The 14,655-nt window shown below is 42.5% G+C and overlaps 1 protein-coding gene across 2 annotated transcripts; it reads left to right on the top strand.

Moving 5' to 3' along the window:
- The first annotated feature begins 1,785 nt into the window (after window positions 1-1,785).
- On the top strand, window positions 1,786-12,207 carry LOC106580876 (oocyte zinc finger protein XlCOF6). 2 transcript variants are annotated; one of them, XM_014162400.2, is made up of 4 exons: window positions 1,786-5,326; window positions 9,667-9,931; window positions 10,052-10,134; window positions 10,407-12,207. In XM_014162400.2, the coding sequence occupies exons 1-4, from the start codon at window positions 5,306-5,308 to the stop codon at window positions 11,814-11,816; spliced, it is 1,779 nt and encodes a 592-aa protein (XP_014017875.1). In that variant the 5' UTR covers window positions 1,786-5,305; the 3' UTR covers window positions 11,817-12,207. The 2 variants fall into 2 exon arrangements, with proteins under 2 accessions (XP_014017875.1, XP_014017872.1); XM_014162397.2 differs by having other exon boundaries at window positions 4,655-5,603.
- The last annotated feature ends 2,448 nt before the right edge of the window (window positions 12,208-14,655 follow it).

Here is a 14,655-nt window from a genome sequence, read left to right as displayed (position 1 = left end):
CCAAGTCTTCAATACTGGGTAAGCCTACAAGGTAGGGAGGGATGCATTTTCTGTTTGTCGAGATTTACATAGTCTTTTACTGTGGTGTTGAAAACGAAAACCATGATATTGAAGTGCCCTAAATAGTCGGTATTGTCATGATCGTCGTAGTGAATGGACCAAGGTGCAGCGGGTCGAGTGTCCATCTTAACTTTATTTGTGAACACTTAAACAAAACAAGAAACGAACAAACTAACAGTCTTGCAGGCTAAATGCTGCGGTGCATAGGACAACCTCCCACAATCCCCAAAACAAACATACTCCTAATTATAGGACCTTCAATCAGAGGCAACGATACACAGCTGCCTCCAATTGAAGGCCCCAATTCCAAAACATCGAATTAAACACCCTAGAACAGACATAGAAAGATACAATATAGAACAATGACCAAAACCCCGGAATACATAAATCAAATGCCCCTCTACATAAACACACACTCAAAACCATATAAAACAAATACCCCCTGCCACGTCCTGACCAAACTATAATAACAAATAACCCCTTTACTGGTCAGGACGTGACAGTACCCCCCCCAAAAGGTGCAGACCCCAGATGCACCTAACAAAAAATATCTACAAAATAAACCCCTAAACTAAAGGGAGGGTGGCTGCCGTGCTACACCCCCCCCCTCCCCAAACCTCCTACAGTGGAGGTGGCTCAGGCCTTAGTCCCCCACCTGACCAGTCCACCCCTACTGAATACCTTTGCTTGAAGCATGTCACCGTAGACCCTGGACTGTACTCTGGGTGCTCCGGACTGTGGGCCGACTCTCTACGGGGCACTGTCGCCGGAAGTTCTGGCCGAGGCACTGTCGCCGGACACTCTGGCCGAGGCACTGTCGCCGGACACTCGGGACTGGGCTGACGCACCTGAAGCCTGGTGCGTGGTGCTGGTACTGGAGGTATCAGACTGGAGACACGCACCTCAGGGCTAGTGCGAGGAGCGGGAACAGGATACACTGGGCCGTGAAGCATTACTGGCGGTCTGGAGCATACAACCCCTACGGCCTGAGTGCTCACTCGAGCATGGCACTTGCGAGGGGCTGGAATCATTTTCACCGGACTGTTCGTGCGCATAGGCGAAATCGTGCGCAGTTCCGCATAGAACGGTGCTCCTCTGATCCTCTGTTCCCCATAATAATCACAGATAGTTGGCTCAGGTCTACTGCCTGCCCTAGCCAAACTACCCGTGTGCCCCCCCCCAAACTTCCTAATCGGCGCATATATAGCCTCATACCGGCGCCGCTCTGCCTTGGCTGCCTCTATCTCCTCCGGTGGGCGACGGTATTCCCCAGCCTGGTGCCATGGTCCAGCCCCGTCCAGAATTTCCTCCCATGTCAAAAACTCCCGATAGTCCACCTGCTGCTCCTTTCTCTGCTGCTTGGTCCGTTGGAGGTGGGAGGTTCTGTCACGCTCGTTGTAGTAAGTGGACCAAGGCGCAGCGGGTCAAGTGCTCATCTTAACTTTATTTGTGAACACTTAATAAACAAAACAAGCCACTAACTAACAGTCTTGCAGGCTTAATACAGCAGTGCATAGAACAACCTCCCACAATCCCCAAAACAAACATACTCCTAATTATAGGACCTTCAATCAGAGGCAACGATACACAGCTGCCTCCAATTGAAGGCCCCAATTCCAAAACCTAAACATAGAATTAAACACCCTAGAACAGACATAGAAAGATACAATGATCAAAACCCCGGAATACATAAATCAAACGCCCCTCTACATAAACACACTCAAAACCACATAAAACAAATACCCCCTGCCACGTCCTGACCAAACTATAATAACAAATAACCTCTTTACTGGTCAGGACGTGACAGGTATGCTTTGTTTATTGGTTGTGTGGTGCATTGTCACAGAATCCTGTTGGTGGAAAATTGTTGCATTGACTTTATATAATTATAAATATGGCATCAAAAGGAAGTAAATCTGATTTCCCCCTAGCTGATCATTGTCTGCAGCCAGCTCTGGCTGGGAAGTAATGAAACAGTGAGCCAGTGATGCCAACTTAGCAACTTTTCAGAGTAACCTGGTAACTTTTTTTCAAACAGCACCTAGCAACAAATTTAGCTACTTTTAAAAATGTATTTGGAACTTTTAGCAACTTTTGAAAAGTGACTGAAACGCTAAAATGCATTTTCCCTCTAAATGACACAAAACCGATTTTCTCTGTCACACACAGTCACAACACACGTGCCTGACTGCAAAAGTGCATTGTGAGTGAAGTCAGCAGCAGGCGCTCAGCTCGTGCACAGGCAGCAGCAGGCCAGCAGCAATTTCCGCAAATTGTAAGTCATTGTTGGCTGACTACAGCAGCAGTAGTATGCATTCGACAAGACAAACCCAATGACTATAGTTAATCACAAATGGTTGATCTTGAACAGAACTTACATCAATCAACATGTCTCAATCAAAATTGTACAGCCAGAAGTACAGGAAAGTTGGAGTCTGTACCTGAATTTAAAGGGTGGCTGAAGCCAGTAATTGGGGAAGATTGTCAGGCATACTGTGCGTACTGCAAATCAGATATGCTTGCAAAAATGTATGACATCAAAAAACATTGTGCTACAGCAAAGAATAAAAATAAATCAAAACCGTACAACCCCACAACGCAGTCTACATTACCACAGTTGGTTAAGAAAGTGGATAACTGCAAAAGCGCAGAAGCTACTATGGCAATGGCCATTGCGGAGCATTGTTCCCTGCTAGCATGTGACCATTTAGGTATGGCTTGCAAACCTGCCTTTTCAGATTCTGTGGCAGCAACAAACTTCCAAATTCACCGCACCAAGTGCACAGAAATAATTATGGAGTACTGGCTCCTTATTTTATCAAAAGGTTAACATCAGATGTGGGGGATGAGAAGTTCAGTCTCCTTTTGGATGAGTCCACTGATGTCAGTGTCTCGAAATACCTGGGTGTGGTGATTCGGTATTTCAGTGCTAAAAAAAGAACCGTTGTGTCCACATTTCTTGGGCTGGTTGAATTGGAGGGGGGCGATGCCAGATCAATAGCAAAGGCGGTAGTTGAGTTTCTTGAGAAGTGTAACCTTAAGGGTATTGGTACTGATAATGCGTCCGTGATGACTGGGGTGCACAAGATTTTAAGGGAAGAATGTGCATTGCCCAATTTGGTACTCATCCGCTGTGTGTGCCATTCTTTACAATTGGCTGACAGTGCAGCATCCAAAGAAACCATCCCTAGGAGTGTTGAGTACTTAATCAGGGAAACCTACAACTGGTTTTCGATTTCCCCAAAATGGCGCGAGGCGTACAAAGCAGTGTATGCCACCATTAATTGTGGCCAGAAACCCCTGCAGATCACCGAAGTGTGTGCCACACGTTGGCTATCGATTGAGCCTGCGGTAACTCGTATATTGAGCCAGTGGGAAGAACTGAAACTCCACTTTGAGGTGACCAAGGCCAGTGAGCATTGCTACATGGCGGATGTGCTCCACGCCATGTACGTGGACAAGACCAACTATGTCTACCTGACATTCTTGAAATCAATGCTGTCCGATGTACAAGTTGCAGTGAAGTCATTTGAGGGAGAGCAAATAGATCCTGTCAAGCTTTTGGACAATCTGGTACTCTTAAAATCAATTTGCAGCAGAGTAGTCAACTCTATGGCAAAAATTGATTTCCTGAAGGATGCCATTGATGGACATCTCAGTCCATCACCATACCTTGGGTACCTTTTCGAGAGCACGGTGTACCGACTCAGTCTTGCGCTAGAGGACAAAAAGGTATTCGGAGACGGTGCATCAACTACATTGTTGCTTTAAGCAAGGAGCTGCAAGCAAGACTCCCAGACAACCTTGAAGCCTTGCGAAACATGGCCTTGTTCAGTGTTAAGGAGACGCTAAAGCATAATAAAGGCACCACTGAAATTATTAAAGTAGCTGAGCTACTGGAATACCAGCCCCAAACAATTGATAAAATTGTTTCCCAATGGAGAAACATCCATCTGTTTAGGTGGGACTCAACTGAAAATACATTCGAGTTTTGGAGGGAAGTCAATAACTACACGGACTCTTCCGGGTAAAATCCATTTGAAGAACTGTGCAAAGCTGCACTCGCTGCCCTCTCCTTGCCACACTCAAATGCGGAGGTTGAACGGCTGTTCAGCCAAATGAATGTGGTCAAGTCAAAGTTAAGAAATAGAATGTCTCAACTCCATACTCCTGGTGCGGTGGTGGCAGTGTGTACTGCAGTGTGTGCGAGAACAGTGGCAATATGTGGAGGAAATCATTGAGCAGCTAGCCAGCCAAGCAGCACAACAACCTGGAGAGAGCTGGAGAGATGCTAGCGCACACATCATTATTTGAGTTAAGTTGCTTGTTCAATAAGATAGCATATATACCATGTTATTAGCTTGTACCTATAATTGTTGATCAGTTAGGTAGCATGTTAACTACCAATACACTGCTTAAAACTATAATTGTTCAGAATGTGTAGGTTTACTAGTTGAAAAGAAAATAAATAAAATGTAATTGTTCAATAATGTGAAATTGTTTAATAATTCAATGTGTTGTGTTTAAAAACAAAATTCTGATCATATAAAATGTGTTGTGTTTATATTACTTTTACAAATAAAAATATGATAATAAACAAACAAACCTAAACTAACAAGTCAAATCATATTTTTCGCCGAGATGGCCAGTCAATTTGAGTAACGTTACGTAATGATGCAGTTTTACGTTATTACGTAATGACATCTTCACCCAATGACATCACAACGTCATTTAGCAACTTTTAGCAACAAATCGACCTGCCTCTAGTAACTTCCCCTGAACATTAGTTGGCAACACTGGAGTGAGCTCCTCTGTGGTGGTCGGAAAACCCTCAACCTTCTTGATCCTAGCTCTGTATGGCATTGACAGTGCCACAAAAGCATGTTGACGTGGCAAATTCGATATCCACGTTTATAAACACAGGGTCACTACAGTTGTTATTTTGGGTCGTAAACATTATTATGAGTTAATTATGAGGGGGGAGGGTGTTCCATTTAATTTACAGTACAAAAGGAGGGTCATGTGAATTATCTTTATTGTTGGGAAGAGGGGTGCATCTTTTTTTTTTATGACACCTTGAGTTGGACCAGCCCATCCCGCCTAAATTTTGATCTGTCCCTAACCTTAAATCAAGACCAAGAAGCAAATGTTTGTTTTTATGAATTTTTACGATATAGCCACATTGACTTTGTGGCCACTGTAACCACTAAAAATCCACGCCTCGACCCGGAAGAACATGTGACGTATGCCGTTCGAGTTGTTTCAGGTCAGTCGGACAACAACACTGCTAACAGCACTAGCTACACTTATTTTGTAGTTAACGTTACATAGCGTTAGGTCAACTTGGTCAATAGAGCATATTCACAAAGATTTGTAAGTGCGTTGTGAGTAAGACAAAAATGTCAATTTTGCAAGAACAGATTGGATACATTTTGGAGATAATGGTCAGCGCGACTGTTACAGAAATTAGCAAAGTTATCGAGGGTTCTGCCTCGTCTGAAGTGCCAACAGGAGAGAACGCGAGTGAAACCCCAAACGAACAGGTATATCTGTTGATTTGTGTGAAGTATGGCATTTTGTAAACCAGCCCGCTAGTTAATTGCACATAGGTTGCAGCCTCCACCCTGTGGCGTAATCATTACGCCAAAACCTTTACTCCAGACGGAAAACGCAAACGAGAGTTGCTATTGGATACATTCAAGAAGAGCCCTCCCCATTTCGTTATGTTTGATTCTTAACGATGCACTATGCAGAAATCGATCCGCCATTTCCTGGTTGCTAAAATTCTAATACTTCGCCTAATTTCAGTTTGTGACACAACACAGTATAGTGTAGAGAATTGTACCATCTTAACCGCTGTGAAATATTTTTCATAATCCAAAATATTGTTTGTAGCTGGTGTACAAAAGTAAAAGATGCAGAAACTTAAGCACTGGAAACAAATAGCTCACATAGAACAGATCTACTGCTTCTTAGTCTTGTTTTCAAGGAGCATGACAGATCTATAACGCATGCCTTTGCAGTTGAATGTAAACTGTTTTAGGTCCGGTCCACGGGGATACCAGTGTATTGCCGGCTGCATACAATGCGTTTGGATGGTAAAAATGATACCATAAAATACCAGATAAATATCTGGCTACATTCTAAGCTGAAGACCATGATTAGTTGATTATTGCTGGGGCAAAAGTGTGTCACCAAACTGGCCCCCGAGGACTGGAGTTACCTGTCCCCAAAGAAGAGGCGAAGCCAGCGGGGTAACTGGGCACAAAAATCTTATCTCAGCAGGTGGCATTTTTAACGTTGTTGTATGGAGGTCAATGAGTATCGAATTTGGTTAAAAGCACATTGAATGGCTTATTTGCTGTGTGGCTTATTTGATCCAATAGATGTTTACTGATATAAGTAGGACACGTCACATCCCGGCAACTTTGCGCAGTGCCTGGTTGTCATTAGTTACCACAGCCACAAAGTCATAATCCCGCCTATTTCATTGTTACAGCGGCCACTATAGTATCTGGTCAATATAATACAATCTGTGCCATCCTTTAGCCCAGGGCCAGCATTCTGATCGTACATCAAATCACATTTTATTGGTCACATACGTGTTTTAGAGAAGTTTGTGGTCATACACACATCCTTAAAAAACATAGGTGCTGGGTTAATAAAGAGTACTAGTATAGAACAAGAAGGCCCCCACACTGTTAAAGCTCCCAATTCAACGCTTTGACAGCGTTTCTATCCGAAACGGATCTTCGTCAGGTCAAACACACTGAGTGTTCACATCCCAAAATATACACCTTTCACCTCACATGACCATTGCGGACATGACGCATGGTGGGTGCCAAAACATTTGCATATCTCTAATAATTAAATAATGAGATGGGTACATGTAATGGTTCCATAACATTATATATATTTACAGAATGACCAAGCGGGTAACCGGTAAGAGTCAAAAGTAAATCAAAGTAAAGTAACATATTCAGGTAATCAATTGTCTGATCTCAAACTCTTGATTCAGACCTTTAGGAGACATGGTACACAAACGCTGAATCCAATACAATTCTCTTCTCAATAATAGATTATCAGATGTTTTTGCTGGTGTAGCGAAATGCTTGTGCTTCTAGTTCCGACAGTGCAGCAATCCAAATCCAAATATTTAAATATTGATCATTTATTTGACCGAGACGTCCCTACAGAAAGACTCAATCTCAGATAAATCATCCGAGCGTGTGAAACGGTGCCCCTCTGTATCAGTATTTGTAGCCCATGTATGTGATGCTGTCTGGACAAAAAGAGTATGGCATGTCATAATCCTTTTGGCCAGACAGCATCAGATACTTGGGCTACAAATACTGAGACAGGGGTGCTTTTTCAATCGCTTGGATGTTTTCTCCGGTGATATGGTAGTTTCAGCCACTTACGAATTGAAGGAAAGTTGTCGGGTACACTGTTCGGACGCTGGAATTTATTTTTGGACGAACGTGCGAAGGTAACTTACTTGATGTGTATTGTTTGACAATCAGATGAAAGCATGACTGGTTGTGTTCATGCCACATTAAAAGGTAATACATTTTTACAGTTTAAATGACATGTCTTTACTATAAAACCCACACTAGAACCGGTAAAGCAGTCATTTGGACTGCTCATTAATTTTTAAAGTCATGCCCCTCTGTCATTGACTTATTAAGTCTATAAAACACACTGTTGTTGTTAATCTTAATATCACAAACAGAAGTAGTATTATAACCAGTTTTAGGAGGGCGTATCATTTTAAATGGTTTTCCCCCGTTGCCCCTCCTCCTGACAGTAGGGCCTGCGCCCCTGCTCCCAATAGTTGAATGTGCCATGCCCAGTTGATAATCACCCCGATGATTACCTCAACTGAACCTAAACTATACCAAAACTAAATTCACACATCACAACAGATCAAATAAATGACGTAAAGTAGGATGGGGCAAATGCGTGAGTTGATGAGCGAGGGGAAGCAGACAACGCGTAATTGTGTAATCACCACTTGTGAATTAAGAACAGGGCGGCCATTCTATTTTATTGATCTATTGTAATTATAATCAGTCCGAGTCCAAGCAGTCCTATCAGTCAACTCTGGCCTTGGAGTACACAGTCAGTGAGGGCGTGCATCATTTACAATGGCAAGAAGACCAAGACAAATGGATGCATATGCTGCGTTAGCTTTGCTACCAAATCTGAATGAAAACGACTGATGGGGAAGAAATGAATCCTGACGACATCTCTGATTATTCTGATTCTGTGCCTCAGTCTGAACTTGGGCCTCGGAGGTGTAAGTGTCAAAAAGAGAGAATGGTGCATGCTCAGAGAAGGGACGGCACCGTTTGCATAGAAAGAGCTGGTGACAATGCTACTGGCCGATTATCAGCAGAAAATGTTATCACAGAGAGAGCAGGCCCTAAGACATCAGCAACAAACTCACCAGCTTTCGCTGTTTATGTGACATGCTCTATCTGATGCCATTGCGTGAAGACGCACACCATGTAAGCACAGGCAGACAATAACTGACTATTTTTGCCTGTTATCATATCAACACTTAAAGTATATTCATTAAAATGAAATTTTCTTTTGTGATGATTTTCACTATCAAGCACACCTGACACTTATAATGATGACTACTGATGTTTTTATAATTTAACCGTGTATGATGCTGACCGTGTGTTATGGTGGTTGGGGTATTTTTCTTATAATGATGACTACTGATGTTTTTATAATTTAACCGTGTATGATGCTGACCGTGTGTTATGGTGGTTGGGGTATTTTTCTTATAATGATGACTACTGATGTTTTTATAATTTAACCGTGTATGATGCTGACCGTGTGTTATGGTGGTTGGGGTATTTTTCTTATAATGATGACTACTGATGTTTTTATAATTTAACCGTGTATGATGCTGACCGTGTGTTATGGTGGTTGGGGTATTTTTCTTATAATGATGACTACTGATGTTTTTATAATTTAACCGTGTATGATGCTGACCGTGTGTTATGGTGGTTGGGGTATTTTTCTTATAATGATGACTACTGATGTTTTTATAATTTAACCGTGTATGATGCTGACCGTGTGTTATGGTGGTTGGGGTATTTTTCTTATAATGATGACTACTGATGTTTTTATAATTTAACCGTGTATGATGCTGACCGTGTGTTATGGTGGTTGGGGTATTTTTCTTTTGTTATAAAAAATCGTTTACCGTGTTCCAACACACATGCTTTCTGTTCCATAGTTATAACAAAAGGCACTCCACAAATACAATTGATTGAACACTTGAATTACTGCGATATGTTTATTTATCCTACAGTAACAAACCAATAAATTATTTTGTGTTATTTGGAAAAACAAAATGTCTTCATGTTCTGTTACCTAAGACCTTCATAAACACAACCAAATGATCATTTTTGCGATAGCGTATATGAAATGTATTAATTACACTGTTTGAATGTTTGTCTGAATGAGTCATAATTGCCAGAAATACTTGTCAGCTACGTTTTATAATGATAGCTAGTTAAGTAAACTGAAGTTTGTTGTGTGAATAATATAACCTGTATGCCCTCAACTTGCTTTTGTTCTTTTCTACAGTTGACCCAGTTAACCTCTTTCATGGAGATACTGGCTAAGGAGGCTGTGGACAAAATCCACAATCTATTCAACGAGTGCTCCGCTGTTCTGCTTCTGGAAGTGTCTCAGAGTCAAACTGAGAATGAGGACTTGAAGAAGAGGCTAGACGCAGTTGAGACCGAACTGAGGACTGTCTTAGAAGGGAGCGGAGGACAAGAGAACACATCTGCCAATGGCTGCTGCGGTGAAGTCAAGGTCATCCACCAGTTAAAAGACACTCAACCAGGTGAGACTTGGCATTATTTCAGATAGGCCATCAATCTGGTTTTAGATTGCTTTCACACACTGTTACTAAAACCAGTTCTTTTGAGTTTGATGCAAACCTTTTGACTGCAATCTTTTTCAGGCTTTTGCACTGGTGATGCAGAAGTGAAACCACCCCCCATCTTCCACCTGTGGAAAGGGAGACTTCCCTCAACTGTAAATGAGGTAGGTCTATTTGCGTAACTGACAATATTCTGTTAAAGGTTTAGTTCTTGGAAAGCTGTCTGGAATTACTAGGGGGTACAGAAAGTAATAACCTATTTACTTGTCTGCATCTGTATCACACAAGTATCATTATGCACCATTTGGTACCAATTGTATTTAATTATTTAAAGTGAATAGAAGAAGAAGCATTTCATCCCTTTGTGGTGATTTCTGTTGTATGATATCATCATACATAGATCGGACTCTAAAACTGCTTTCCCTCTCCGTCTCAGCACTCCAACATGGAGGACACGATCAACTCAGTTATTATCAAAGAAGAAGGGTTGGAAGAGTACCTGTACAGCAGCACATCAGACCCAAGTCATTTTTTAGAGAGCCAGGCCCAGGGGGTGAGTGACCCAGAGAACCCTGCAGCGGACCCAAAGGACGAAGGCGGCGACACAGGGCCAAAGCGTTTGAGAAAGCCAAAGATCACAGGGGCTCGTTGGGCAAAGCCCAAAAAGGGGAACAATCTTAGCTGCAAGCACTGCAGGAAGACATTCAGCAAACTGATCCAGCTGAAAGTTCACCTGGCAATCCATGCAGCAGCGGAGAAACCTTTTATCTGCCAGCAGTGCGGCAGAGGTTTTTCCTTTAAACGCAGTTTGGATGCACACCAGCTGCTTCACACAGGAGAGAGACCGCACACTTGTGGCGACTGTGGTAAAGCTTTCACCCTAAAGCAGCTGCTCAAGAATCACCAGAGACTCCATGCAGGGTTGAGACTGTTCCGCTGCGACGACTGTGGCAAGAGCTTTAACCGGGCTCACGGTCTCAAGATGCACCAGATCGTCCACACGGGAGAGAGGAAATATAGCTGTGAGATCTGCAAGAAGAGTTTCAGCATACCAGGAAATCTCCACAGGCACCAGCGTATACACACTGGTGAGAAACCGTTCCGTTGCGATACGTGCGGGAAAAGCTTCAACCAGGCAGACACTCTGAAAGGACACCAGCGGATCCACACAGGAGAGCGGCCATTTACCTGTGAGACATGCGGGAAATGTTTCATTCAAAGAAGTGCTCTGAAAATGCACCAAAGAACCCACGCAGGAGAGAGCGCCTTCCTCTGTGTGGTGTGCGGGACAGTCCTGGCTTGCGCCAAGTCTCTCAAGACACACCTTCCGACCCACACAGCAGAGATGCCTTGTATGTGCTCATTGTGCGGTAGTAGTCTCAGTTCTCTCGCTCACCTCACATCGCACCAGCAACTCCACACTATGGAGAAGCCGCACAGCTGTGGCCTATGCGACAAGAGCTTCAAGTCGCTCAGCTATCTGAACATACACATGAAAACTCACACTGGGGAGAGACCGTTCACCTGTGACGTGTGTGGAAGGATGTTCACTCAACACAGCAGCCTGAAAACCCACCAGGCAGTCCATACTGGGGAGAAACCTTTCAGCTGTGAAACGTGTGGGAAATGTTTCAGCAACGCTGGGAACCTCAACAGGCACCAGCGGATACACACTGGAGAGAAGCCTTTTACCTGTGACCTCTGTGGGAGGAGCTTCAACCAGGGCAACAGCCTCAAAGCCCACAAACAAATCCACACAGGAGAGAAACTTTACATGTGCGACAAATGCGGGAAGAGTTTTTCCTACCTGAGGAATCTGAAAGATCACAAGTGTTACTCTATCTAAAACCAATAGGCATAGCTTCTTATTGCGATGGACCACACTTGGTTTGAACAATTGTCTCGGCATTAAAAATGCATTTATAGGTCAGTGAGTGGCATACTAACATATGAAGTGTACTGATAACGTTGGTTGTCAAAACAGCCTTATTCAAAGTATTTCATTTTCAAGGTGACTTGTTTTAGAAATCAACTTTGATTTTGAAAAATGAATAACCAGTTGCCTGTGTTGGGTAGAAGGACTTGGATTGGCTGGTGGTCCAGTAACTGTTTAGTGGAGCAGAGCCTCATTTATTTGAGAAGGATATACATCTGTAACCTTTCTTGTCTTGTGTACCTTTTATTACTGTTGTTGTCTCCTATTTGTAAGCTAATGGTAAATAAAACTCTTGAAATGAGTCCTTTGTTTGTGTGTGTGTGATATATATATATATATATATATAGAAGCATTACTTGTTCTTGCTATCTGTGCATATAGTTCCTCTAACAGCTGCAACATAATATTGAGCAAATTAAAGGGTTATTGAGGGAGAAAGAAAATTGTATTTAAGGGAGTGGCTTGTCAGTAGAGCGAAACAAGCCTGAAACTCTGAAGACAGCTTGCAGTCGAAACGTTGGTTATTAGATTATTGCATCAGAGCTGCTAATGTGCTGCTTTTTTTTTTTAAGGATTCAAATGATCAGGTGCCTGCAGGTTGGTGTCCCTCTATGGCGCTATGTAAAGTGCCACAGATGTGACTGATATATTTACACAACTCCACAAAGACTCACATGGATATTATGTAACAAGGAGACGCAACAGGAAAACCAACCTAATTTCCGTCCATTTTTGGCACTGTTCTAGCAGATCATCCAGTTCACATGAATGAATTACAATTGTATCAATGCATGAATTCCTCCATGAGCAGACTCTTGACTGGACTGGTGGTGTGCCTCCCATTTAGAGGTATGCATTACTAGCAATTGTGTTCCCAAATCCAAGCCATACCTCAGCCAATGTCACTATGATAGAACTGTGCAACGCTCTGTTCCCTTCCAAGAGGATGTGAGACAGTTTCCTGAATCGAGCCAAACTAGTTAAAAAAAATCTATGAATAGGCCAAGGCAACGCTGTAGGTGATTTGAAAAGAAGTGTACATGTGACCAGAGGATGATTATCTTCCGCACTATTAGAAGTTGATGTGCTGTGATTCAGTGAAGTGGTTGAGCAATCTGTTTTGTCTGCATATTCATAATTCATGTAAGGTTACCTTGGGCACTTCAAATATGCAAATCCTCATAGGGTAATCAATTAAATATGTTCCTAATATTCTTGCACACTTTACATTGATTAATTAATTTATATGTGGTTATGGTGGTCTGCCTCGCACCCATCTATGATCATCCTTCCCTCCAATCCTCATTCCTGAAAATTACAAGTCTACATTTGCTGCCGGTCAGTCACATTGGGCATGGCAGAATTTATATGTTTAGACCAAACTCACCAAGACCAAAGAACTTTGTTTTTTTTCCCCCCCAAGGTTCGCTCACGTACTCCATGCACATAATAGCAGATAACTTGTCATATAAATTAAGGGGCGCTTCCTAGCTGCTCTTCAGCAGCACCCCTCCTAGAATCTAGTGCAGGAGGTGAGGGATCAAACCTCGTGTTCTGCTGTTAGGCCGCCTGACCTTTGACCCCATGTTCCACAGTTTCGTTAATTTATTTCAGTTTAGGGTTAATCACGTTCAACCTCAAAAGGTTGACTCAAGGCTCACTCACAAATGCTCAGCAATAATGCCCCTCAGCACTTGTAGGCTAATGTATCTTTGACTCTGCACAGTGGGTACACAGTGATGTCTAATGGCATTTAGAAGCACGAGCAGTTGTATATCTGAGTGTGTGACTGCATGTCTCAAGTTGGAGAGAGTATGTATGTTTTGTATCCATGGATGGGCAATTAGTCATACATTATACAGTAAATGCCTGAAGTTTAACTCTGAACAACACTCCTTTGAGTCTAATTCACATCAAGATCCCAAATGATGGCAGATATTGTAACATATCAAGAAATGAAATAGAAATAAAAGCATGAATTTTCAATAAAGCATTTAAAAACATAATTCTGTGGTATTTTAATCTTAGATTCTTAACAGTACATTTGCAATAGACAGTTGCATGAAAGCAATAAACATAACCATCTGAAAACAAGAAAGAAACTGCAAAAGGAAGTCACAGAAAACCAATACCTAGAAGCCAAGCTTCTAGGTATTGTCAGCATCTCTAGAGGAAATGTGTTTCTGGGGCAGCATGCAAAGCTTACACAGGGCTGTAATAAGTGTGCAGGCTGTGAAATGGGTCGGTTGAGTGAGTGGGTTCACCCTGTAGCTTCTGGGTGTTCTTGATGATCCAGTTACTGATGTACAGTGGCAAGAAAAATTATGTGAACCCTTTGGAAATACCTGGATTTCTGCATAAATTGGTCATATTGATCTGATCTTCATCTAGGTCACAACAATAGACAAACACAGTCTGCTTAAACTAATAACACACAAACAAATATACGTTTTCATGTCTTTATTGAACACACCGTGTAAACATTCACAGAGCAGGGTGGAAAAAGTATGTGAACCCTTTAATAACAGGCTGACCCTCCATTGGCAGCATTAACCTCAAACGAATGTTTTCTGTAGTTGCGGATCAGACCTGCGCAACGGTCAGGAGGAATTTTGGACCATTCCTCTTTACAAAACTGTTTCAGTTCAGCAATATTCTTGGGATGTCTGGTGTGAACTGCTCTCTTGAGGTCATGCCACAGCATCTCAATCGGGTTGAGGTTAGGACTCTGACTGGGCCACTCCAGAAG

The sequence above is a fragment of the Salmo salar genome, chromosome ssa20 (genome assembly GCF_905237065.1).
Source record: "Salmo salar chromosome ssa20, Ssal_v3.1, whole genome shotgun sequence".
In the NCBI taxonomy this organism is placed as follows: Eukaryota; Metazoa; Chordata; class Actinopteri; order Salmoniformes; family Salmonidae; genus Salmo; species Salmo salar.
The sequence above is the reverse complement of the archived record's forward strand: the minus strand, read 5'-3'. Positions and strand labels throughout refer to the sequence as shown.

What these genes read in the sequence shown, in the direction of transcription:
- LOC106580876 (XM_014162397.2), top strand. Translation starts at nt 5,460, where the DNA reads ATGTCAATTTTGCAAGAACAGATTGGATACATTTTGGAGATAATGGTC. An exon ending in GTTAAAAGACACTCAACCAG is followed by an intron (nt 9,932 to 10,051) that starts GTGAGACTTGGC and finishes AATCTTTTTCAG; the next exon opens with GCTTTTGCACTGGTGATGCA. An exon ending in TTCCCTCAACTGTAAATGAG is followed by an intron (nt 10,135 to 10,406) that starts GTAGGTCTATTT and finishes TCTCCGTCTCAG; the next exon opens with CACTCCAACATGGAGGACAC.